Below are 23,581 nucleotides of genomic sequence, written 5' to 3'. Positions count from 1 at the left end.
GAGTTTTGAGTTTGTTTTGAATGAAAATACTCAAAATAACTTTTTGTTGTTTTGAGTTTTTTTTGTAATTTTTTTTTTCAAAAATACATTTTTAAAAACAGTAAAGAGAACGAATTTTCTTTATTTTAAAAAATTGAAAACTAAAAATGACTTAAAAATAACAAAGAGAATGCAACCTAACTTTTTGGGTGAAATCAAAAAAGTAAAAGGGGAATAATATTTTTTAAAAGGGCAAAGAATGGGGAATTTTTAATAAAAATTATAATTTGTCAAAAGTTAAATATTATTTTATTAATTTCCAAGATATCTAATTAATATTTGCCCAAAAATTTGGTGACAATATTTTATAAAAAAATATTATAACAACAGCCAAATTTCATAGGTTTTATTTTTAAATAAGAAATATAATATTTTATGTCAAATCAAAATAGTAAAGGTGAAATAAAATTTTTAAAAAGGAAAGGAATGGAAAGAGATTTTTAAAAAAAAATTAAATTAGTCAAAAGTTAAATATTATTTTATTATTTTAATTTGCTAGTGTTTCTTTTATAATTTATTAATATATTTGTCAAGATATCTAATTAATATTAGGAATAAATATTTTATAAAAAAATATTTTTATCACTACATGTCTTTTGTTTTTTATTATGAAAAAATAATTTGAATTTTTTTATAACTAGATTATTATTTTTTATTTATTCCAAATATGAAATATTTTTATGAAAAATTAAACTCAATAAAATTATTTTTGTCACAAAAAATTGAATTTCTTGTGACATATATGTTTCTCATTTTTTTTTATAAGACTATGTTGTGACAAACTATTTTTGTTATATAAAAATTATTATTTTTTGTAACTAAAAAAACTTGTAATTACATCTTATATGATTAAATATTATGACAAAATTTTTGGTGACAAATTTATTTTTCCATATTATATAAGTTGAATTGGCGTCAACTTGATGTGATAAAATTTTGTAACAAAAATATTTTGTCATTATAAATTATCTACCTCATTATATTATGACAAAATATTATGTCAAAATATTGTTTGTCACAACTTTACTCACTTTTTGAATTTTGCATGAAAAAAATCTATTTTATCACAAAAATGATACCTCTCGTGACAAAAATTAATCCATCACAATCATTGTCACAATATGTTAAAATTCTTGTAGTGGCGGGACCGACGACAGGTGGTGCTCGCAGTGTTGGTGGGGTAGACGACGGGCGACGATAGTGGCACCATCCTTGGACAAGTGATGCGAGCAGCGGTGGCGGGGTTACGGCAATAGCGATGCGAGAATGGTGTAGGGGGTGGATACTACAACCCACGGGAATGGGTTTGAGAGAGAAAGTGAGTTTGAGAGATGGTGGTTTTGAGAGAATGAGAATGAAAGTGAAAGTGAAAGTGAAAGAGAGAGTGAGAGGGTGAAGTTGTCTTTTTACATTAAGGGTTAGATATGTAATTTTATTAAAGTTGTCTAACTTTTTGTTCATGTATAATTATCTATCAAGTTGTTAAGAGTTGTTCACCAAGATGTTAGAGATTGGCTATGGAAAGCAGAGGATATTTCGGCTACCACCAACCCATAGAAGAAGAAGAGAAAATATTTTATATATATGAGTGGATTAGGGCACAAGAGGAATGGACTTGGGCTGGGCCTAAGCCCATTTCTCTAAAGAAATAGTTAATAAGCTTATGGCTCACCTTCTATTTGGGATGCAAATAAGTGGTGTTCTTGAATTTTTACTTCAATTCTGGACCAACATCTATGAAGATTATATTTGCCTGAACAAATTTCACCACCTTAAAACTTATTAGGAAGCACCCTATTTAGCCCCTACGGGCGTAGCACGAATGACAATCAGGTAGTAGATTACAGATAAGGATGCAAGTTCGAGTCATGGCAGCCATAATGTACGAGTTTCACCCTTATGTGGGGGTGGCTCATTGTGGGCACTATGCACTGTGTTTTCTATTTGGTGCGCTACCGTGTACCGTAATTAATCCCTTCTATGTGCATGAGGTAATGTGTGAGGGTCTTTAAGGTGAGGAATTTCATCTTTTGCAGACAAAGAAGCACCCTATTTATGGCCATTCTGCTGCACGAAATTTAAATTAAATTGATGAAGCTAACGTGCCGTTCATGTGCTACCAATTTTTAATTCTTTTGTCTCTTTTTTAATAAGTTGTCAAACAGAAATAGACTCACATTTTCTCTGGGGATAGAGCGGGGCATTTAAAATAAAGTAAGGACTTTTAATATTTCAAATATAGACAAGTCAGCAGTCATTATCTTATAGCAATTTTAAATTGAATTAGTTCTGTGTAAACTGTATAAATATATAAATCATAAATAAAGAAAATATGCTCTACCAATGTGGTGTTGGTTTAGTAGAAGTTGGCTACCACCCGAAGGCTCTATCGTGACAATGTCCCGAGTTTGGCTCCTTGAAGCTGCACTCATTGAATGACCACAACTTTGTGTTTACAACTTTTTACCTAAAACACAAATTAATATGTGACTTACAGGAGTGAATGACCACCCCATCCATCCACCCAGTAGCAGAGACCTTATACCATCCAATTCAAAATGTTGGGACATGATTGAGCATGAACCTACACTTTGGGGACATACATATATATATATATATTAAACATTTTTAGAAATTAATAACATAAATTTATAAATCCTGAATCCTAAACTTAAATCCTCATTAATCCTAAACCTTAAATATAAACCCTATACTCTAAAATGTTAAATCTTAAATTGTAAATATTAAACCATAACCCTGCATATAAAATTGAGGATTTGAGTTCTTTGGGTTTAACATTTTAGAGTTTAGTGTTTAATAATTGGAAATTAAGATTTTAAAATTTAATATTTAGAGTTTAAGGTTTAGAAATTAAGAATTAGGATTTAAGGGTTTAATGTTTACAATGTTATAATGAGCTATTGCTCCTATAATTATAATTTAGTAAGAATAAAAGTGGCCATATTCTCCTCTCTCCATCGATATAATTCATCAAACCCATCAGAAAGTTGATCAATGTCACAGTCGATAGTATGTAATTTGATTTTTCAATTAAAAACACTTTTGGACGAGTACTATCATATATGGAATCATAATTTATTTTATGAAATTAATGTCATCATTTCATTTATTTTTTCAAATAACCTTTAACTAAGTCAACTATAAAATTTTATTTTAATCGTCAATTAATAATAACATATGAAAAAAAAAAGAATTTTTCATTCTAAAGATAGCACTTATTCAATGCAGAAAATTAAAAAAAAAAAAGAAAAGAAAAAAGATAAACATTATTAAAAAAAGCCTAACTATGAGTACATTAAAAAAGCCTTGGCCATTCTTGACTCAACACATAAGATCAGATCACCTCACTGTTGACCCTCCACAATCAACAGTCCAAGCCATATTGGGGAAAAGAGAAATAAAGGTTAAAGCCTAACATTGAAATGTTGGGATTTAACTAGTGCCCTTAAATCAGTGTAATTAATTAATAGTTTTATTTCTTAATAAAAATGCACAACAGTACTTGAACTCTTTGACGAGTACACCAACATTCAACATCAATTCAAAGCTGAAACTAGAAGCCGTCTAAGCCTAGAGTAATGAGAGTACAGAACAAATGGTTTGAACAAGGGTAAGTATAAGTAGTATAATAGCAGCAACGGAAGTTACTTTTTTCACTGGAGTGTTGAAGTAGTCATTGTTGAAGTAGTCATGTATGAAGCCTGCTTTCCACTTATTAATAGGCTTGTTATAGAAATCATTCAACACCTTACAGATGGAGAGGTATTCAGAATTCATATTTGCTTGGATAAGATTTGAGCCGAGACAATTAATCATAGTAGCTACTTCCCTCTTATCATCCAATAAGGTAATGATAATTCCCTTCTGAACTAGTAGATCCACATCTTTATCAGTATGGATAAGGAAATCCAACACTTTTAAGTAATCAGTAATGTAGGCCTTAAAAGGATAATGATCTTGCTCAAATGCAATTATATTTCTCAAGTGAAACTCAGTCCTATCAGATACATTAAGGCATGGCATTGTTAAGACACCCTTATCATATTGTAACTCGAGTAAGCATTTTTTTGTTTTATCGACCTTGAACCTCAATCCTGCCTCTACTAGCTCACCTGCAGTATATAAATGGTCCAATATATTGCCTATTTCTGATCTTTCTGGTAATCTTTCACTTGGTGGTAAGTAAAATACCCTTAGCAGATCAGTGAAATGTCGCAAACTCACACCATCGGGTTGTAGTTTTTGAGAGTTGAGGTCCACAAAGTAGTTGAAAGTAAGCTCAAGAAAGCTGGGCATATCAGTAGTCATAAAATCAGCAATAGCAAGGTTGAACAAGCCTTTAAGAACAAAGAATGGAAGTTGATTCTCAAGCAAGATCAAGTCATGGGCAACATCATCTGCGAGCGACGGTTTTAAGATCGAAGGGTCTCTTTCTACCCAATTGCCCACGTCATAATATCTAAGGAAAAGCTCAATTATGAACCCAGCATCAATTAGAATCATTTTCAAAAAAGCATCACTTTCAAGTGAAATGCTCTCAGCATAACAGTTTCGAATTCTTGGTTCCCATTCTTTGAGGTTGCTAATACAATGCTCTGGTGTTAGCCCAGACCCTTTGAGAAAGCTCTTAAGGTAGCCCAATTTAAATGGTTCCATTGATTTCAATCTCTCTCTTTCATGGTGAAAGGGACCAATTGAAACGATACGAGGTATATATGCTGCTTCCTTTATTTGGCGAACTTTGTGAGGTACTCTACAGATACAATGCTCTTTCACACTAAACTCTTCCGGAAGCTGTGCACTTTCTATCAACTGTGCAAAATCTTCTTGTTCAATTTTGTTTTCAAATGAGTTATTATTCCCCCACCTCTCCATTTTATTGATTCACTATTTTAATTAAGCAACCTGAAAGAAAACAAAACAGGACCAAAGTCCACAACATCTTCTAAGTATCCAAACAAAATAACCACACTTGGATTTTTTGTTTCTCTGATCCATGATTAACACACACATCTTAAAGACGGTTTATTGAAAATATTACAATAAATTTAACAATAATCATTATGAAAAAACTTTGTTTAGGGAATTCTTAAAAAAATTTATGAAAGGTGTTCAGCAAAATAACGAGCCAACCAATTTATATTACTTTATAAAATCATAGAACCATATTAAAATAAGTAAGGGTGGTTTTCTTTTTGGTCATCTTACGTACCTTGAATTGGAATGCTTTTGAAGGAACCTGGCACCTTTGAAGGATGTAGAACTCAAAGCAAAACCCAGAAATCAAATCACTGATCTTCAAAGTCCTAAGAGCAGGTCTCTGCTTTGCTCTCTAGCTATAACGCTATTTTTGACATATGAAGTGCTCTCTAGATCTGTGTATTTCTGCTCGAAGTGGTGTGTTCCTGCTTCATGGCAGCTGTGAAAATTAATACTAGTTCTTGGGATGCCTGCGGCCCCGTCACTCGGTCCATGATTTTCTGGATAAAATTCTTATATAGATTTTACGCGTGATTGGACTTTTCTTCTGAATCACTGCATGCAAGGATGATAATAAAGAATCCAATGCCATACGGTTAACTCGTGACACACAACAACATTATTATTGTTGTCCTCTCTTTCCTCTTGACACACAACAACATTATTATTGTTGTCCTCTCTTTCCTCTTGACACACAACAACATTATTATTATTGTCCTCTCTTTGAATGATATATAAGATATTTAAAACAAAATCAAGAAATCATAAATTAATCTTCTAAACGCGCGTCGTCTAAGAGAGCGTCCCGTTTGTTACAGCCTAATTCATAAAATTATAATTTTTAACTTCTTAAATTATAATTTTTAAAATTTAAAATAAGTTATAAACTTATTTATTATAATTTTTTAAAAATTATAATTAAACAATTATGATGTTTGATATCGTAAGGTATAAAATAGTTTATTTTTATATAATTATTCATAATATCTTTAATAGTTATAAAATAATAATTTAAAAATTAATTAGTGTATATGTATAAGTTTTTTTTTGTTAAAAATAGGAATAAAATTATCACAAAAATATTATTAAAATATAACCGTTTAATCAAAAGTTATAGAATTTAGGTATCCCAATTTTGAAAAAGTTAACTTCTACACTTTCAAAAAATTAGTAAAAACTATAAATTAGAATTTTATAAAATAGAATAAACACTATATTTTTACATTTTTAAAATTAGAACCTAAAAATTTCAGCTTTAAGAAAATATATAGCTCGCTTGGGTGTGAGAAAATGGTTTGATCCGGTGAATTAATGTTAGCTGCTGCAAATTGTTTATTTTTGAATAATAATAGTCCCTGAACCGTTCAGATTTTGCATAAAATTAAGTCCCTCTGTATATATTATATGGTACATAAAGTATATATTATTATTATAAGAAAATATATATTATAATATTAGTTAATACGTAGAAAAACTGATCTAGGCCTCTCCAGCTATAAAATTCCCATATTCGAATCCTTATCTCTAAATTCACAGCTAAGAAAATCTATGTTAGTAAATATACATAAATAGGATAGCTGGTCTAATTAAGAATCTCTAACTAAAAAATCATAACTAAGAAATTTAGCTCCATCTATCAATTTATGATAAAAGTAAATATATAAAAATATTTAACAATATTTAAAAATAAATTAAATATGAATAAATAATTAAATATATTAAATTATAAATAACAAGACCAATAAATACTTAGGCCGCGTTTGATAGCCAACTTTTTCCAAGGAAAATGCAATTTTTTCACCCAGTTTTCAACTTATGCATTGTTTGACAGCCAATTTTTTTAAGGGAACTCATTTTCCCACTAATGGTCACGTGAGGGGATTTTCCTTCAAATCATGAAAACCAAATTCTTTGGGGGGGGGGGGGGGAAGAGATGGAATTTTCTTGGTAATTGAAAACAACAATTTACCAAGTGAGTCAAGAGAGCTAGAGAGCCAAAGGCAGATAGCGAGAGAATGAGGGAGAGCCGGCGACAAATGAGGGCGAGCGACGACCGAGAACGAGGGGCCAAGGGGGTGACTGGTGAGAACGAGGCTAAGGCTGAGTCAACACCGATGAGCGACGGAGCCAGACAAAAGGAGAATGTAATATCCCCAAAAATAATAATAATAATAATAATAATAATAATAATAATAATAATAAAAGTGTAAACTAAATTTACTGAAATTAAATTTAGTTAATTAATTTAAACTAACTAAATTGAGAGGCGGTGCGCGTGTGCTTAGAGATTAAGCAAAGTGGCCAAAATTTGATATTTTTTTATCTCTCATGGAAGCTTCTGGCTGAATGGAGAAACAGAGGAGGGAGAGAGATCAGTGGGCCGAGAGATTGGGTGAGGGAGATGGCTCGGCCAAGCGAGGGAGAGAGCGAGATTGAGAGAGAATGAGAGACCAAGAGAGGGAGAGAGAGAGAGAGAGAGAGGTGAGGTGTAGGGCGGCCATGGAAGTTAGCCAAGAGCTCGGCCATGGTAGCCGAGCAAGCAGTGGCAACGGCGATGAAGCAGGGCAGTGGGCCAGCAGGCGCTGTGGCGGCCAGAGGTGAACAGTGAGGGTGGAGCAGCTGCGAGCAGTGAGGGCGGCGCTAGCCGAGGCAGCGGCTGGAGCAGCCGTCGGCCATGGTAGCGACGCGGGCAGGCATAGGGGAAGCAGCACGGGGAAGAAATGAAGAAGAAGAAAGGAAGAAGAAGGAGAAGAAGAAGAAGGAAAAAAGAAGAAGAAGAAGAAGAAGAAGAAGAAGAAGAAGAAGAAGAATGATGGCGCGCAGGAGCAGGGGCGAAGAAGAAGAAGAAGAAGAAAAGGAGAAGAAAAAGAGGAAAATAAAAGAAAAGGAAAAATATGAAAAATAATGGGATTTTGAGATTTTTCGGCATGAGAAGTGATCAGGAAATGATTTAATTCGCATCGGGAGCACAAAAGAGGCAGGAATCGGCCGATTTCAAGCAAGTTCCAATCCCTTTCCTCGTATTCTTTAATTCTCGTGAGAAACCCTATGATTTCTCGTATTTTATATCCTCCATTCATCTATTTCGGCTCGTTTATTAATTATGAAATTTTGAGTCGTTTGATTTAAATTTAATTTATTAAGCTGGCTTCGAGGATTTTATTAGCGTGATTTAATTTAAAATAAATATGAGACTCGTTGAGATTTTAATTGTGGTGCGTTTACGTGGGATTTTAGACGACTAAATTAATTATATTACACGGTAGATTTATTTAATTAAAGCCGCGATTTTATTTATTGCCAGCGAACGTTTTACTTCGCAGCGGGTGTGCAAGAAAAGCAAGGAACGGCCGTCTAAAGGCAAGCTCTTAACCCTCTCTTCTTGATCTTTAATTCCCATGAAAGACCCCATGATTTCCTGTATTTTATCATCTCCTTTACTCTAATCTGGCACCTAACCTTATTTGTTAAATTATTATTCATTTGTTCTAATTTAAATTAAATCCGAGGCTTCTATAATTTTATTCGTTGTGAGCCTACGGGGGTTTGTACCACCCCCATTCCTTTCGGAATGATGCTGAACCCAGTTTGGGGAACTAGGTTCCTAGTCGTGCGGGTTTTATTTACGGTTTTTCTCGGATTTACTTATGATTTGGTTAGAGCTATTGAGCAGTGGGGCAGGGGTCAACCGTTTGGTGATGTTGGGGTAGACTACGGTACGGCCCTAAAGTGGACCGTCGGGCGGACATTCCTAGTCACTGGCCGTTGACCGGTGCCGGGTACTGCTGACTAGCTCTGCCGGTATGTGATTTATTGCATGAGTAGATACATTGTATTACTGTTCATGATTTGATATGCACATGGGTACGGGATGCATGTTGGGATATTCATTTATTGAGTATGCTTGGACACGGACATTCTAGCTCGGTTAGGTTGCATCCAGCGCGGGCATATGCATGGCGTGTGGATTACTATGTGGGCGGAGCATGGCCTGATGCTTGGATGTATGGGCGCCAGTGTATCACGTTGATGCTCACTACGCCATTGAATTTTTATGTGCATTGCATGGCTACTTGTAGTTATTAGTTCTCGGACGGGAGTACTGTTCCGAGGGAGCCTATGGCTCGGTTGTCGGGAGTACCGACGGGGACGGGCGACGGGAGTACCGGCCCGGGATCGAGCGCGTAGGTTTGTGGAGATATTTGTTGCCTTTCAGGGCAGCGGCAGGTTAGTATGAGACTTGGGTGCCGTGTGTCTTGTGTGGGCCCCAAGGACCGGTATGTGCTTTTATTACGCTCTACTATTGTGTTGTAGCGTCTCATGGCTTGTGTGTACCTGAGGGTTTATTTTGGGGAGAGTTTTCTAGTTATGTTCAGCCTTCAGCCTTTCTTTTCTTTATGCTTATTGAGTCTCTCGACTCACTTTGTTTTCCATTATTCCAGGTAGTGCCAGCGTGGGTTCGAGCAAAGGAGTCAGCATCTAGCGGCCGAGTCGGTACAGTGTACAGGCAGTCCCATCAATCCCTGTCAACTCTGATGTCTGAGTAGGGTTTACCCTATCATTTTGTACTGTGCCAGGTCTTTCCTCGAGTCTCGTGTATGTCGGCACAGGAGTTTGTGTTCATTTATTTTTCTTGTAACCGTTGTGGTAGCGGTATTCCCGTAGTGCATGCATGTGTTTAGTTTTGCTTCTGTTGCTTTCATTTTTGAGTATGCATGCTAGGGTGGTCTTTGTCTTGTGTTTATTACTTTTCTCCTCCCGTAGGCGCTCTCGTTAGGGTAATCCGGGTGGTTGGGGATATCCGGGCGGGGGTGTTTACAGAGAAGGGCAGTGAGCGAGTAGCAACCAAGGAGGGCGAGCGAGGCGGGCGTGTCAACGACGATCTGAGTTGTTCAACGAAGGCAAGAAGGCCGAAGAGGGAGAAGGGCAAGAGGGTGGGCTGCAGAAGTGAGCGAAGCAAGCGAGGGAGAAAGGAAAGGGGTGGGCGACGGTTGGGGGATGAGGGAGAAAGGCAGGTGGGTGGGGGAAGGTTTACAAAGTATTTTTATATTTTGTATTTTTAATAATTAATAAATATAAATGTATAAAAAGGAAAAATAAAAAATTAGGTATAAATTATTTCTTTGGAAAAAAAAAAAAATAATAATTTTTTAGTTTTATTTCTTTGAGAAAATAATTTAATTAATTTAAATTACATTATTATTTTAATTTTTCTATACAAAATTTAATATTTTTCAATATATTTTCATCATTAAATTCCATGAAAAATGTGTCATTTTTCATTAAAAATAATGTCTATCAAATACGAAATGCCAGAAAAATAACCAAATTCTACGAAAAATATTACTAATCAAACACCAAAAGATGGAAAATAACATTATTTTTCAAGTAGAAAATTATACCAATCAAACAGTTTAAACTTCCAATTTCTATGAATTCATTTTCTTTCCATTCAAAATCCACTCTTACAATCAAACATACCCTTAAAGTTACATGCACTACAAAAAAGTTTCTCTCTCTACCTTGAGAGGATTTGAGATTTCTGTGGCTATTCTGAAAAAAACAGCACACATGGCACATTCCCACTGGTCCCCGCCGGCGAGAGCACGCCCAAGAAGTCGACCTCCCTTAGGCTGAAGCAATGGGGGTGTTACTAAGCATATTAACATGTTAGTTAATCGAAACTCGGCTGTTGCAAGCATGGTTGGAACGAGTAATGAAGGCCTATCAGTGACTAGAAATGGAGGAAAGGACGTTCCAAGATTGGAAGCCAGTGTTGAAGATGAGGTTAATGGTTATGAAGCAACGGACAAGCTATCAGAATGAGAAGAAGGAAGTGGCCAGGTGTGGAATGATAACGCGGCTTATAGCGAAGAAGACCACATGGTGTTGGAGGTTGGTGAAGAAAAAAGTGCGTTAATGGTGGTTGGGCAAGATCTTCTTCTGGAAGAAGACGACCTACTAGTTGATGAAGACAACTTGCTACTTGAGGAAGTTACTGGGCAAAGCGAACAATCCAGAAGGATCGACTTGGCTAACCCCCTATCCTTCCCTCCGTTGAATGGAAACCGAGTTCGAGCTTTCCCTCTGAGTGCAAGTGAAGCTATTATGGGAGCTCAGCCACCTCCGTCGGGTGGCGATGAGATTCAAGTTTGAACCCCCCAGCTACTAGGTGCGGAAGGCATTTCGGAAGTGCGACCATCCCCGATGTGTGTTGACGATGCTGTGGGAGCTTAGCTTCTTTCGTATGGCGACAACAAGCCTCAAGGTAGTGCGTGACAAGAAGTAAGGAAGCAAGACGCAAACCTTAGGGAAAAAAGAAGCTCCGGTCTCCTAACGGTCGCTTCAAGCGCCATCCTTTTCGGGCAGCAGATGAAGAAAACGTTATCCATGGTGCAACCAGCAGGTGATGAGAGAGTTCCTCTATCTGGTAAGGTTCAGGTCTTTGGCAATGGCATCCCCTAGGCTCCCACCCATTTCTAGCAAGGGCCCAACTATCGAAGGGCTGCCTGGTCACATCAGATGCGGCGTAAGTTCAGAAGCAGCCACATTGGAGCAGGGCTACCGTTGGAGGATGAGGAAGCTAAGAGTTTTGAAAATGGTGGGTTGCACATGCGAGAGGCCTTCACCCATACTGGTGGCCGACAAAGTCAAGGGCCAAGTGGCCCACGTAGCTCCAGCACAGCCATGCACAAACGGATGCCAACCTTCTAGCGAGCAGCGTCTGTCAATGGGGTGGGCAAGTTGCCTGTTGGGCTTGCATGTGGCCTCCAACAAATGGCCGCGGGCCAGCCTTCTTCTGGGCAACAGCACGTGGGTCATGGGCTGCCTTTTAAAGGCCTTGTACCCCAGCAAGGGGCCAACAGAATCTAAGCCCGAGGTCTTAAGGTAACTTGCAAAAGTAATGAGTGCAAGCCCAGCAGGGGTTCGGCCCATTTTAGCCAAACAGCAAACCTGGTTTGCAGCCTAAAAAATCATGGGCTGATGTCGCGGATATTAGGGCCCATCAATCTCCCACGTGATTGGATTTTTTTCCACCTTCAGGTACGCAATCCAAAATCCCTCTTGTTAAATTACCTAGCAATGTTATTAATGAATGCACTGAATATTGGATGAATACGCTGGTTGGATATTTTATTGAAAAATGACTGCCTTTCCTGGTTATTCAAAATATTGCCAAGTGTTTGTGGCAAAGCCATGGTCTTATAGAGGTCCTTTCAAATAATAGTGGATTTTATTTCTTTCGCTTTGATTCCCAAGAAAGTATGCTAAAGGTTTTTGATGAGGGGCCATACCATTTTGCGGGTCGCCCATTTATTATTAAATGTTGGGAACCAGGAATGAATTTAGCTAAGGATTCCCACTCTTCTATCCCCTTGTGGATTAAGATTCATAACCTTTCCATAGAAGGCTGGTCATTAAAAGGAATTTCTATAATGGCTAGTCAAATAGAAAGACCGTTGTATGCTGACCCAATGACAGAGGATAGATCAAGATTCAGTTATGCTAGGGTGTGTGTTGATGTCAATGTCAGCTCAAAATTTCCCAAGTTTATTGATATAGATCAGGGCTATGATGAAGCCACTGGTGAACGTCGTATATCTAGACTCCAGATTGAATATCAGTGGATTCCATCGATTTGTTCACATTGTAAGGTTTTTGCTCACTCTGACTCCCAGTGCCCAAAGAAACCTAAACCAGACCCTAATTATATTGAAAAGCCAAAGAGGGAGATGGCTTCATTAGAGTGCAAAGTAAGAAAGGCAAGACTCAAGATAAGGGTAAGGAAGTAAGCTCTCCATCTAGGCCGAATGTTCCTAATTATACTTCTATGACCATGGCAGAGTGTCTTGAGTTCCATACCGTTACAGTCCCTTGTGACCCTAAGGATGTCGACTCTCAAATTAAAAATCAATTATGTGCTCTTGCGGAAAAAGATAAGGATGTTCCCTCCCCTATGGAGTCAGATGGAGAGGCAACGGAAGGAATTGGTCAAGGAAATTTGAGTGAGTGTGAGGGTAGCGAGGATTTGATTTTAGAGCCTGAGCGAGCTGGGAGCGTTAGCTCTGATAGGCATCATTCCAAGACTAGAGCTCAGGCTAAGAGGGATAGGAAGAAGATGCATGAGCGTGGAGAGCATACGTTAGGGTCCATGACGACTCCCTAAGAGTGTCAATGATGCAAATTACTGCATGGAATGTAAGGGGTTTGAATCAAGCCCCTAAGCAATTTGAGGTGCGGTCTTTTATTTCTTCTCAAAAGTTAACGCTTGTTGCTCTTTTGGAGACTAGAGTTCAGGAGAGGCATGCGGCTGATGTCTCTCACAAGGTTATACCATTTTGGAATTGGGACTTCAATTATGATGCCTGTGACGGGGGTCATATCTGGATAGGTTATGACCCGAATGCCCTTAGTGTGCAGACCTTATTCAAGTCGGACCAAGCTATACATGTCAAAGTGACGAGTTCTGAGATCCCAATTCCTTTTGTCCTGTCTTGTATTTATGCAAGGAATGAGAAGGTGGTCCAAGCCAGATTATGGAATTTCCTCACCGCTATTGGGGTATCAGCTTCTTCTAACCCTTGGCTCCTTTTGGGGGATTTCAATGTGTGCCGCGATTGTTCTAAGAAAAGGGGTGGCGACACCTCTTTCTCCCTAGGTATGCACAGGTTTAACGATTTTCTTTCTTCTGCCTCGTTTCAGGATTTGGCTTATAGTGGCCCTAAGTTGACGTGGACCAATAAGAGGTTTGGTGATGAGTGTATTCTTAAGAAGCTTGATAGAGCCCTGGTTAATGATGATTGGCTTGCCCATTATCCGGATAGCAAGACTCTCTTTCTTCAGCAAGGGATTTCTGACCACAGCCTTGTTGTGGTGGCTTTGTTAAGAGATCTTCAGCATAAGGGTAGTCCTTTTCGGTTCCTTAACCATCTTGTTGATCACCCTCTCTTCTTGGATAGGGTGGAAGCTAGTTGGATTAGGCAAATCCCTAGAGCTCCCATGTTTCAGGTTGTTCAAAAACTCAAAGCAGTCAAGAATGCTATGAAGATTCTTAATAGGTTTAGGGGCCATGTTTTTTACTTGGTCTCGTCCTTTAGGAATCATCTTCTCAGTATCCAACACCAGTTGCAAGATAATCCCCATAACCCTGTCCTTCTCCAGCAGGAGCTTGAGTTGAATAGGGACCTTTTAGTGGCCCTGGAGCAGGAGTCTGACCACTTTCACCTTCGTGCTCGGATTAGGTGGTCAGCTGAGGGAGATAGATGCTCCCGATTCTTCTTCCAATCCATGCTTGCTAGGCGTAATAATCACCGTATATGAACCTCCTGAGAGAATATGGCACCCTTACAGAATCCAAAGAGGAGGTTGCAGACATTTTGGTGTCCTACTTCCATAATCTCTATGGGTAAAGGTCTCGGAACTCTCCATTTCACCCTTTTGATGTGGCCCCCTTCATTGACAAGTGTTTGGAGCAAGACCAAGGGGCTAGGCTTATTGCTGAGGTTTTAGCCGAGGAGGTTAAGGCTGCCTTCTTCAGTATGGGCGATGATAAAGCCCCGGGGCCGGATGGTTTCACAGCCAAGTTTTTCAAAAAGTCTTGGGAGATCGTGGGTGCGGACGTGGTGAAGGCCATTCAAAGCTTTTTCGCCTCTAGTCACCTCCGGTTGCCTCCTGGGCCAGGTCAACGCAGCCATTATTAGTCTCATTCCCAAGGTGCCTCACCCTGAGACGCCATCCCAATTTAGGCATATTTCTTGCTGTAATGTCTTGCATAAAGTCATTACCAACATCTTGGCTAACAGGATTAAGCCGGTGCTCTTTGGTTTGGTGGATGTGTCTCAAGCAGCCTTTGTGCCTGGGCGTTTGATTGGAGATAATATTTTGCTCACTTGGGAGTTGGTATTTCAATACCATCTTCACAAGGGGCCCCCATGTTGTGCTTTGAAAGTCGATTTGGCTAAGGCCTATGATATTGTTGAGTGGGATTTTCTCCTGATGATCCTTCAGTTGATGAACTTCCCTTCTCAATTTTGTGGCTGGATTCGTGAGTGCATCTTGACCCCCCCACTATTCGATTAAGATCAATAGCCAATTAAATGGTTTCTTGTAACACCCCGATTTTTCTGACCGAGCGTGTCACTATGCGGGGTCCCAAAACATACATAAATTCATTTTTATCACTGTAAATATCTTAAATCTCAAGTACCGAACTCCGAACAAAACCCCCCCCCAGCATATCATAAAAATTGCGAAAGCGATAATCGAAACCTGATATGGTACACAACTAAATTCACATTAATTACATCATGAGAATTCGTACCATAGTTTAACATCATATCTTTAACAACCTTAATACATGGAGACTCGTTTCCCGAGATAACAACTAAGAACCTCAATTATACATCGAGCCATACTTATATTTAACAAAACTAAACCTCAACGGAACATAGCTAAAACATGCTACATACGACAACGGATAATTTAATCTTCAGCTATCTTCTTTCCCTTAGAGCTGCTCGCCAAACCTGGAACGTTTGAATATTCCAGGGACATAGTCCAATTAGAAGATGAACCTTCTAGTGAGAAACTCCAAAAACAGTTTATATCTATGCATGATCAGGTATAAAATGTATGAGAAGACAAGGAGAACTACTCCGAAGTGCCTCGTGAACATGTCAGCCTTCTCCAACGAGAGCTTTCTCAATGGCGCACGCATAGCGCCTCTCGAGAGGTCCCTAACAATGTCACTTTGGCTCGACTTCATAGCACTCATGCAAGCACCACATCCGTTGTTCCTTAGACTCACAGTCTTCCCCAGGAGAGCTTTCTCGATGGCGCACGCATAGCGCCTCTCGGGGGATATCCAACTTTTGCCCTCGAACAACAACAGATAAGTACAATAGTATGGCCACATGGATTTTATAAATGCAATAATTGAAAACCAACAACATATATTTTCCAAGAAATTACATTTCATATATGCAACATGATTTCATGTAAGAGAATAATATGATTTTGCGTACAAAAACATTACGCAAAACACGTTTCATGCAATAATAGTCTCTTATAAGAGAACAAAAATATGATTTGGAGTATAGGAGTCTCACCTTGACTTAATTTTGGAATTCCTCAAAATTTGTGCAAATCCACCTTCTCACACGCTCTCAGGCATTGAGCAAGTGCTTTTTCTTCTCTAAGAACAAAAGCCTTTTATCCACTAAGCTCGAAGCACTCTCGTCTAGCACGAATTTATCATAACATAGAATGAGGAAACCCTTGGCCATGAGCCCTATTTATAAGCTTGGAAACTTAGCCACCAAGTAAGCCACAATCATTTCAAATCTTTTCTAAATCTTCCAAGATATTCCAATCATTTCAAATCTTTTAAAATATTCTCTAATCATTCCAAATCTTGTAAGATATTCTCTAATCATTCTAAATCTTCTAAGATATTCTCTAATCATTCCAAATCTTCTTAGATTTCCTGCAATCATTCTTATCCGAATCAAATCTTATCAAATCAAATCTTATCCAAATAAGATCTTATCAAATCTTATCCAAATTAAATCAAATCCAATCAAATCTCATTAAATCTTATCAAATAAGTCATCATGAGCTTTCATCTTATCTTTAAAGTCATCATGAGACTTTATCCTTAATCTCCCAGATGCCCCTAGGAAAAAGGTTTCAAGAATTACACTTTGTCCCAAACTTTTCAAGTAATTACACTTAGACCCCTTTTCAAATTGGTCCCTAGGCCAAATTTTAATTACATTTTAGTCCTCGAAGAAAGGACTAATTACACTAATGCCTCTGATTTTTGGGTAAATTATACTTTTACCGAACCTCAAAAATTACGATTTTTCCCCTGGCTCAAAAACTGAATTTCTCTTTAAAGACCTTTATAATCCTTTGAAATATCCTAAAACATTCCCTTTAAAATTTCGAAAAAACATCATTTCGACCTCCCTCTGTCAATTTCGAAAAACTACACTTAGGCCCAAATCTTCGTTTTGGCTACAAACCCTTTTGTTTCTTCCAAAAACTACTGAAGGGTTACTCTACATACCAAATATGAACTTTCTCGGGGTTCTATTGACTTCCTAGGTGCCCCGTACGATAATTCGGTATTTCAGCCTAAATCATAATTGCCTTTTTAGCTGTACCGGGAACTGTTCCCGATCCAATTTCTTTCGGTGCCATAAATCATACCTCGAGATGCTTAACAATGTCACATCACTTTCCTTAAGCATCTAGGCTCCAGGGCACTCCCTGCAGCTGATTTAGCAACTAATTTTCCTTTTAAGCCCATTTTTTGGTATTTTAAACTCACTTAAAATATATGGCAACCTTACGAAAATATGGGGTATTATAATCTACCCTCGTAAAAGAATTTCATCCTCGAAATTGGCTCATATACGCAATCTCCAAAGATCAAAACAAGCCATTTCACAGCCTGGACATATCTCATAGTCCACAAAATTCCAGATTTCCAATCTAACTTTTCTGGTGGTGAGCAAACAAGAATGGCCGACAACCATACTTCAACAGTCGACAACTAACACCCATACATCTAGCATTCTCCCCCGTTGGCCCGACATGGGATTGCTCCTCCCCAAAGGAATCTAGCGTACCCGCTGGCAGAGGCTTCCTCACCTCCAGCGGTCCCGACATTCCCAACCTGGGTATGGACTACCCCACCCACTCGGTTCAACCATAGGGACTGCTTGATTGAGGGTCCAACAGTCGATAGTTTTGATACTTATGGCGACCAATAGTGCTCTTCCACCATAAACCACATAAGAAGCCATCTCGACGTTGCCGTTGTAATACGAACTCAACCAACGGCAGGTGCTCCTCCCAAACTTTAGGTACGCATTTCCTACCCCGAAACTTGAGAATGTCATCTCACATCTCAAAAATCATAACCCTTAGGCTGGCCACACTCATATATCCATAGATGTATATACCGGTCACCCCCACTAGTCTCTCGTATCTCGGTCTCCAGATTCAACCGAACTGCCAGGCTAGCTATCAAGACGGACGAACCCTTCGGCACTACACTCACCAACATCAGGCTAAAACCCTTAATCAGCGACCACCCCTGGGCCATCAACCTGACCACCACATTGGCACACTCCGGGTGATACAAAATGATGCAGTCGTAGTCTTTCAGGAACTCCATCCATCGTCGCTGCCTCATGTTCAGCTCTTTCTGCGAGAACACATACCTTAGACTTTTGTGGTTCGTGAACACTTCAAACATCTCATTACGTCGGTAATGCTTTCATAACCTCAAGAGCACATACCTCAACTGCTAGCACTAAGTCACACATCGGGTAGTTCACCTTGTGCCTCCCATACATGATCACTTGGTCATGTTGTATCAACACGCAACCCAATCCTTTGAGCTATCACAAGCTCTCACTGCATCCGGTAAACCATTCTCACTTGACCCTCCTCACGAGTCCTGACATGGATACTACCATTCCGAAAAATCTTTCCATTATTCTTCGACAAAAGCCTGCCAATCTCAACAAACTTTCAACTTTTTCATAGACAGCTTAGGGATCCTATCACAAAGCTTTGGTCCCTTCCTCTGTCACTTTGGGTACTTATTCCAGTACCTGACTTAACTCCAAACCTCATGGATCCTCGGGTCACTCATCTATGAGGATTCCATATTCCTTCCCATAGGTGTCGAAACCACCATCAGACATCCCATAGGTTTGGTTTCTACTCCAACGAAATTTCAGTATGATTAGAGTTATACACCTCAGAATCATAAATCTTTCAAAGATTCGCCTGTTGACTATCTTGATAATGATTTGGGGTCCCATGCGGTTGCCTAAGGCATAACCTATCCACATGTCCCACTTCACAAATCGTACCCAGACTTTTGATCATCGCATGCCATCCTTACACGTATATAATATCATCCCAATGATTTTATACATCAAATCATGACATCCCAAATCATGGACAATCAAAATTTCCAACTCGAAACCTTTACGAGGCCTAAGACTTCACTTGGCCACTTCATCGACTAAGTTGAGACCAAACTTACATGACTCGATCCCATGAGTCGCTTCCTCAAGGTAACCTTACCTCAATTCAGACAGTCCAGAAACCTCATTCCTCAACTACTTCGGGCCGACTGGACTTTTGGGCAGTATTCTCACATCTCTCACCCCCATTAAGGGCTAGCATTCACACACACCCATTTTCAACAATGAACCTGGGGTTACCCACCTTAGCTACAGGACTTTTGGGCAGCATCCACACCTCCCTCACCTTATCATGGCTAAGGTTCTGGCTTACCAAAATTTTGGGTAGGTTATCACACCTCTCTCACCCCATCACAGCCAAAGTCCTCGCATGAGTGATCACAAAGCTCGGGTCGCCCTTCAACCTATTGGAAGTCAGCTCTGAGACGTGCCTTCCTTACATACACTTGGTATGCTTCAAATCCTCGAACTCGCTAGGCTCCTCAAAATTCTTAGCCTAAATCCCAAGATTCATAGTGGCTTCGCACATCTAGCCACGTACAACTTTCTGATCATCTATCAGGTTTTAACAACATTAACCTCTATGGTACTCCTCATGCAAACCTTCCCTTAGGTTTACTCTGAGTCCAGAATTTCTAAATCACTAAGCCCACTTGGCACATTAAACTGTAGTCACTAACTCTATTGACTAGGTATCTTATCATTCCTTTTATGGTCGTTACGATTGATCAAGCAACACTTGCATTTTAAGCGCACAAACTTTTCCTTGAACTGAGATTTCCATCTCACAACTCATCGTCAAGGCTTTAGACTAGCCATGCTGTACTACCCGAAATCTAACCCACTGAGATTCCATACTTCAGATCCAGTTGACTATCGACCTACGACTATCAAATTAGTTCCTCTTAGGCATTACATTTACCGTTAGCTAGAACACAAGCTATCACCATCAACCAGGTCACATAATAGGCTTTCTCCTATACCAAGCGTTAACCCCCCTTAAGCTTCCACTTGGGGTTCCAAATACTTGGTTCCATCGATATCGGATCCCCTTAGGTCTCCAAATTGCTATTTCCTAACCTCCAAATAAGGTTTAACTCTGATATCTACTACATCAGAGTCACTTTAGTCTTCCCAATAAACTTAAGCTCTGATACCAACTGTAACACCCCGATTTTTCTGACCGAGCGTGTCATTATGCTGGGTCCCAAAACATACATAAATTCCTTTTTATCACTGTACATATCTTAAATCTCAAGTATTGAATTCTGAACAAAACCCCCCCTAGCATATCATAAAAATTGCGAAAGCGATAATCGAAACCTGATATGGTACACAACTAAATTCACATTAATTACATCATGAGAATTCGTACCATAGTTTAACATCATATCTTCAACAACCTTAATACATGGAGACTCGTTTCCCGAGATAACAACTAAGAACCTCAATTATACATCGAGCCATACTTATATTTAACAAAACTAAACCTCAACGGAACATAGCTAAAACATGCTACATACGACAACGGATAATTTAATCTTCAGCTATCTTCTTTCCCTTAGAGCTGCTTGCCAAACCTGGAACGTTTGAATATTCGAGGGACATAGTCCAATTAGAAGATGAACCTTCTAGTGAGAAACTCCAAAAACAGTTTATATCTATGCATGATCAGGTATAAAATGTATGAGAAGACAAGGAGAACTACTCAGAAGTGCCTCGTGAACATGTCAGCCTCCTCCAACGAGAGCTTTCTCAATGGCGCACGCATAGCGCCTCTCGGGAGGTCCCTAACAATGTCACTTTGGCTCGACTTCATAGCACTCATGCAAGCACTACATCAGTTGTTCCTTAGACTCACGGTCTTCCCCAAGAGAGCTTTCTCGATGGCGCACGCATAGCGCCTCTCGGGGGATATCCAACTTTTGCCCTCGAACAACAACAGATAAGTACAATAGTATGGCCACATGGATTTTATAAATGCAATAATTGAAAACCAACAACATATATTTTCCAAGAAATTACATTTCATATATGCAACATGATTTCATGTAAGAGAATAATATGATTTTGTGTACAAAAACATTACACAAAACACGTTTCATGCAATAATAGTCTCACATAAGAGAACAAAAATATGATTTGGAGTATAGGAGTCTCACCTTGACTTAATTTTGGAATTCCTCAAAATTTGTGCAAATCCACATTCTCACATGCCCTCAGGCATTAAGCAAGTGCTTTTTCTTTTCTAGGAACAAAAGCCTTTTATCCACTAAGCTCGAAGCACTCTCGTCTAGGACGAATTTATCATAACATAGAATGAGGAAACCTTTAGCCATGAGCCCTATTTATAAGCTTGGAAACTTAGCCACCAAGTAAGCCACAATCATTTCAACTCTTTTCTAAATCTTCCAAGATATTCCAATCATTTCAAATCTTCTAAAATATTCTCTAATCATTCCAAATCTTCTAAGATATTATCTAATCATTCCAAATCTTCTTAGATTTCTTGCAATCATTCTTATCCGAATCAAATCTTATCAAATCAAATCTTATCCAAATAAGATCTTATCAAATCCTATCCAAATTAAATCAAATCCAATCAAATTTCATCAAATCTTATCAAATAAGTCATCATGAGCTTTCATCTTATCTTTAAAGTCATCATGAGACTTTATCCTTAATCTCCCAGATGCCCCTAGGAAAAAGGGTTTCAAGAATTACACTTTGGCCCAAAAATTTCAAATAATTGCACTTAGACCCCTTTTCAAATTGGTCCCTAGGCCAAATTTTAATTGCATTTTAGTCCTCGAAGAAAGGACTAATTACACTAATGCCCCTGATTTTTGGGTAAATTACACTTTTACTCGAACCTCAAAAATTACGATTTTGCCCCTGGCTAAAAAACTAAACTTCTCTTTAAAGACCTTTATAATCCTTTCAAATATCCTAAAACATTCCCTTTAAAATTTCGAAAAAACATCGTTTTGACCTTCCTCTGTCAATTTCGAAAAACTGCACTTAGGCCCAAATCTTCGTTTTGGCTACAAACCCTTTTGTTTCTTTCAAAAACTACTGAAGGGTTACTCTACATACCAAATATGAACTTTCTCGGGGTTCTATTGATTTCCTAGGTGCCTCGTACGATAATTCGATATTTCAGCCTAAATCATAATTGCCTTTTTAGCTGTACTGGGAACCGTTCCTGATCCAATTTCTTTCGGTGCCATAAATCATACCTCGAGATGCTTAACGATGTCACATCACTTTCCTTAAGCATCTAGGCTCCAGGGCACTCCCTGCAGCTGATTTAGCAACTAATTTTCCTTTTAAACCCATTTTTTGGTATTTTAAACTCACTTAAAATACGTGGCAACCTTACGAAAATATGGGGTATTATATTTCTTCCCCGGGGGAAAGGGGCTGAGGCAAGGGGATCCCCTGTCCCCTTACCTCTTTGTTCTAGTTATGCAAGTCCTGCAAGGTATTGTCAAGCACTACTCAAGGACTTTAGATTTCCAATACCATTGGAAATGTGAACAGACTAGGCTAGTGATGCTCATGTTTGAAGACGATTTGCTCCTGTTCTCTCATGGTGACCCCTCATCGGTCAGCATTTTGAAGTCATGTTTGGAGCATTTTTCCTCTTTGTCAAGCCTAGTTGCCAATCCTTCCAAGAGTGATTGTTTCGTCTCATGTAAGGACCTAACCCTTCAGGAAGCTATTTATAATGTCTCTGGGTTCCGTAGAGGGAGTATGCCTATGCGATTCTTAGGGGTCCCCCTACTTTCTTCTAAGCTCTCCTATGGAGACTGTCAGCCTGTTATTGATAGAGTGAGGAACAAAATTTGTGCATGGCGCAACAAGGCTCTTTCTTTTGGGGGTCGCTTACAGCTAGCGCAATCGGTCCTTTCCAGTATTTATATGTACTGGGCCTCGGTGTTTATCCTCTCGAAGAAGGTGATTAATGAAATTGAGCAACTTATTCGTAACTTCTTTTGGAGTGGTAATGAGGCGGACCCCCATAAAGCGAAAGTTGCTTGGCACGATATTTGCTGCCTGAAGAGGCAAGGTGGCCTCGGCCTTAAGCCTCTCTGTGTGTGGAATCAATCCTTGGTTGCCAAACTTATGTGGCGCCTGCTGGTTGAGGATTGGGAGTCCCTATGGATGTAGTGGGTGCACACTTATCGGGTAAAAGGAACTTGTTTTTGGCTTCTTAAGACTCTATATGCCTGCCCGTGGTATTGGAGGAGGTTGCTCTTATTACGGGGAATCCTGAAGCTTTTTTTTAGGTGGAGGATAAGGGATGGTTGTAGTAGCACGTTTTTTTGGTATGATCAGTGGCACTCGTTGGGTGTGCTTATTGATCACTTCCCTCGCCAATTACCTCGTCAATTAAGCATCCCTATCTTGGCTAAGATTTTGAATTTTATTGAGGATGGTGCTTGGTCTCGGATGGAGACCCTTAGTTCTATATCCCCTTATTTCTGTGGGAGCCACTTTCCTAGGCTGCCTAGCCTTGGTCGTTATGA

At 38.9% G+C, this 23,581-nt stretch overlaps 3 protein-coding genes across 3 annotated transcripts; 2 read left to right on the top strand and 1 right to left on the bottom strand.

The window, feature by feature from the left end:
* Window positions 1-3,630: 3,630 nt before the first annotated feature.
* Window positions 3,631-4,716, bottom strand: LOC127804554 (UPF0481 protein At3g47200-like). The gene has a single exon (XM_052341427.1). The coding sequence runs from the start codon at window positions 4,714-4,716 to the stop codon at window positions 3,631-3,633; it is 1,086 nt and encodes a 361-aa protein (XP_052197387.1).
* A 7,760-nt stretch (window positions 4,717-12,476) lies between these two features.
* Window positions 12,477-12,833, top strand: LOC127804553 (uncharacterized). The gene has a single exon (XM_052341426.1). The coding sequence runs from the start codon at window positions 12,477-12,479 to the stop codon at window positions 12,831-12,833; it is 357 nt and encodes a 118-aa protein (XP_052197386.1).
* Window positions 12,834-13,215: 382 nt separating this feature from the next.
* On the top strand, window positions 13,216-23,222 carry LOC127804550 (uncharacterized). Its single transcript, XM_052341425.1, has 4 exons — window positions 13,216-14,285; window positions 14,453-14,721; window positions 14,819-14,940; window positions 22,593-23,222. Exons 1-4 carry the CDS (start codon window positions 13,216-13,218, stop codon window positions 23,220-23,222), a joined length of 2,091 nt encoding a protein of 696 aa, XP_052197385.1.
* The last annotated feature ends 359 nt before the right edge of the window (window positions 23,223-23,581 follow it).

The sequence above is a fragment of the Diospyros lotus genome, chromosome 6 (genome assembly GCF_014633365.1).
Source record: "Diospyros lotus cultivar Yz01 chromosome 6, ASM1463336v1, whole genome shotgun sequence".
NCBI lineage: Eukaryota > Viridiplantae > Streptophyta > Magnoliopsida > Ericales > Ebenaceae > Diospyros > Diospyros lotus.
The sequence above is the reverse complement of the archived record's forward strand: the minus strand, read 5'-3'. Positions and strand labels throughout refer to the sequence as shown.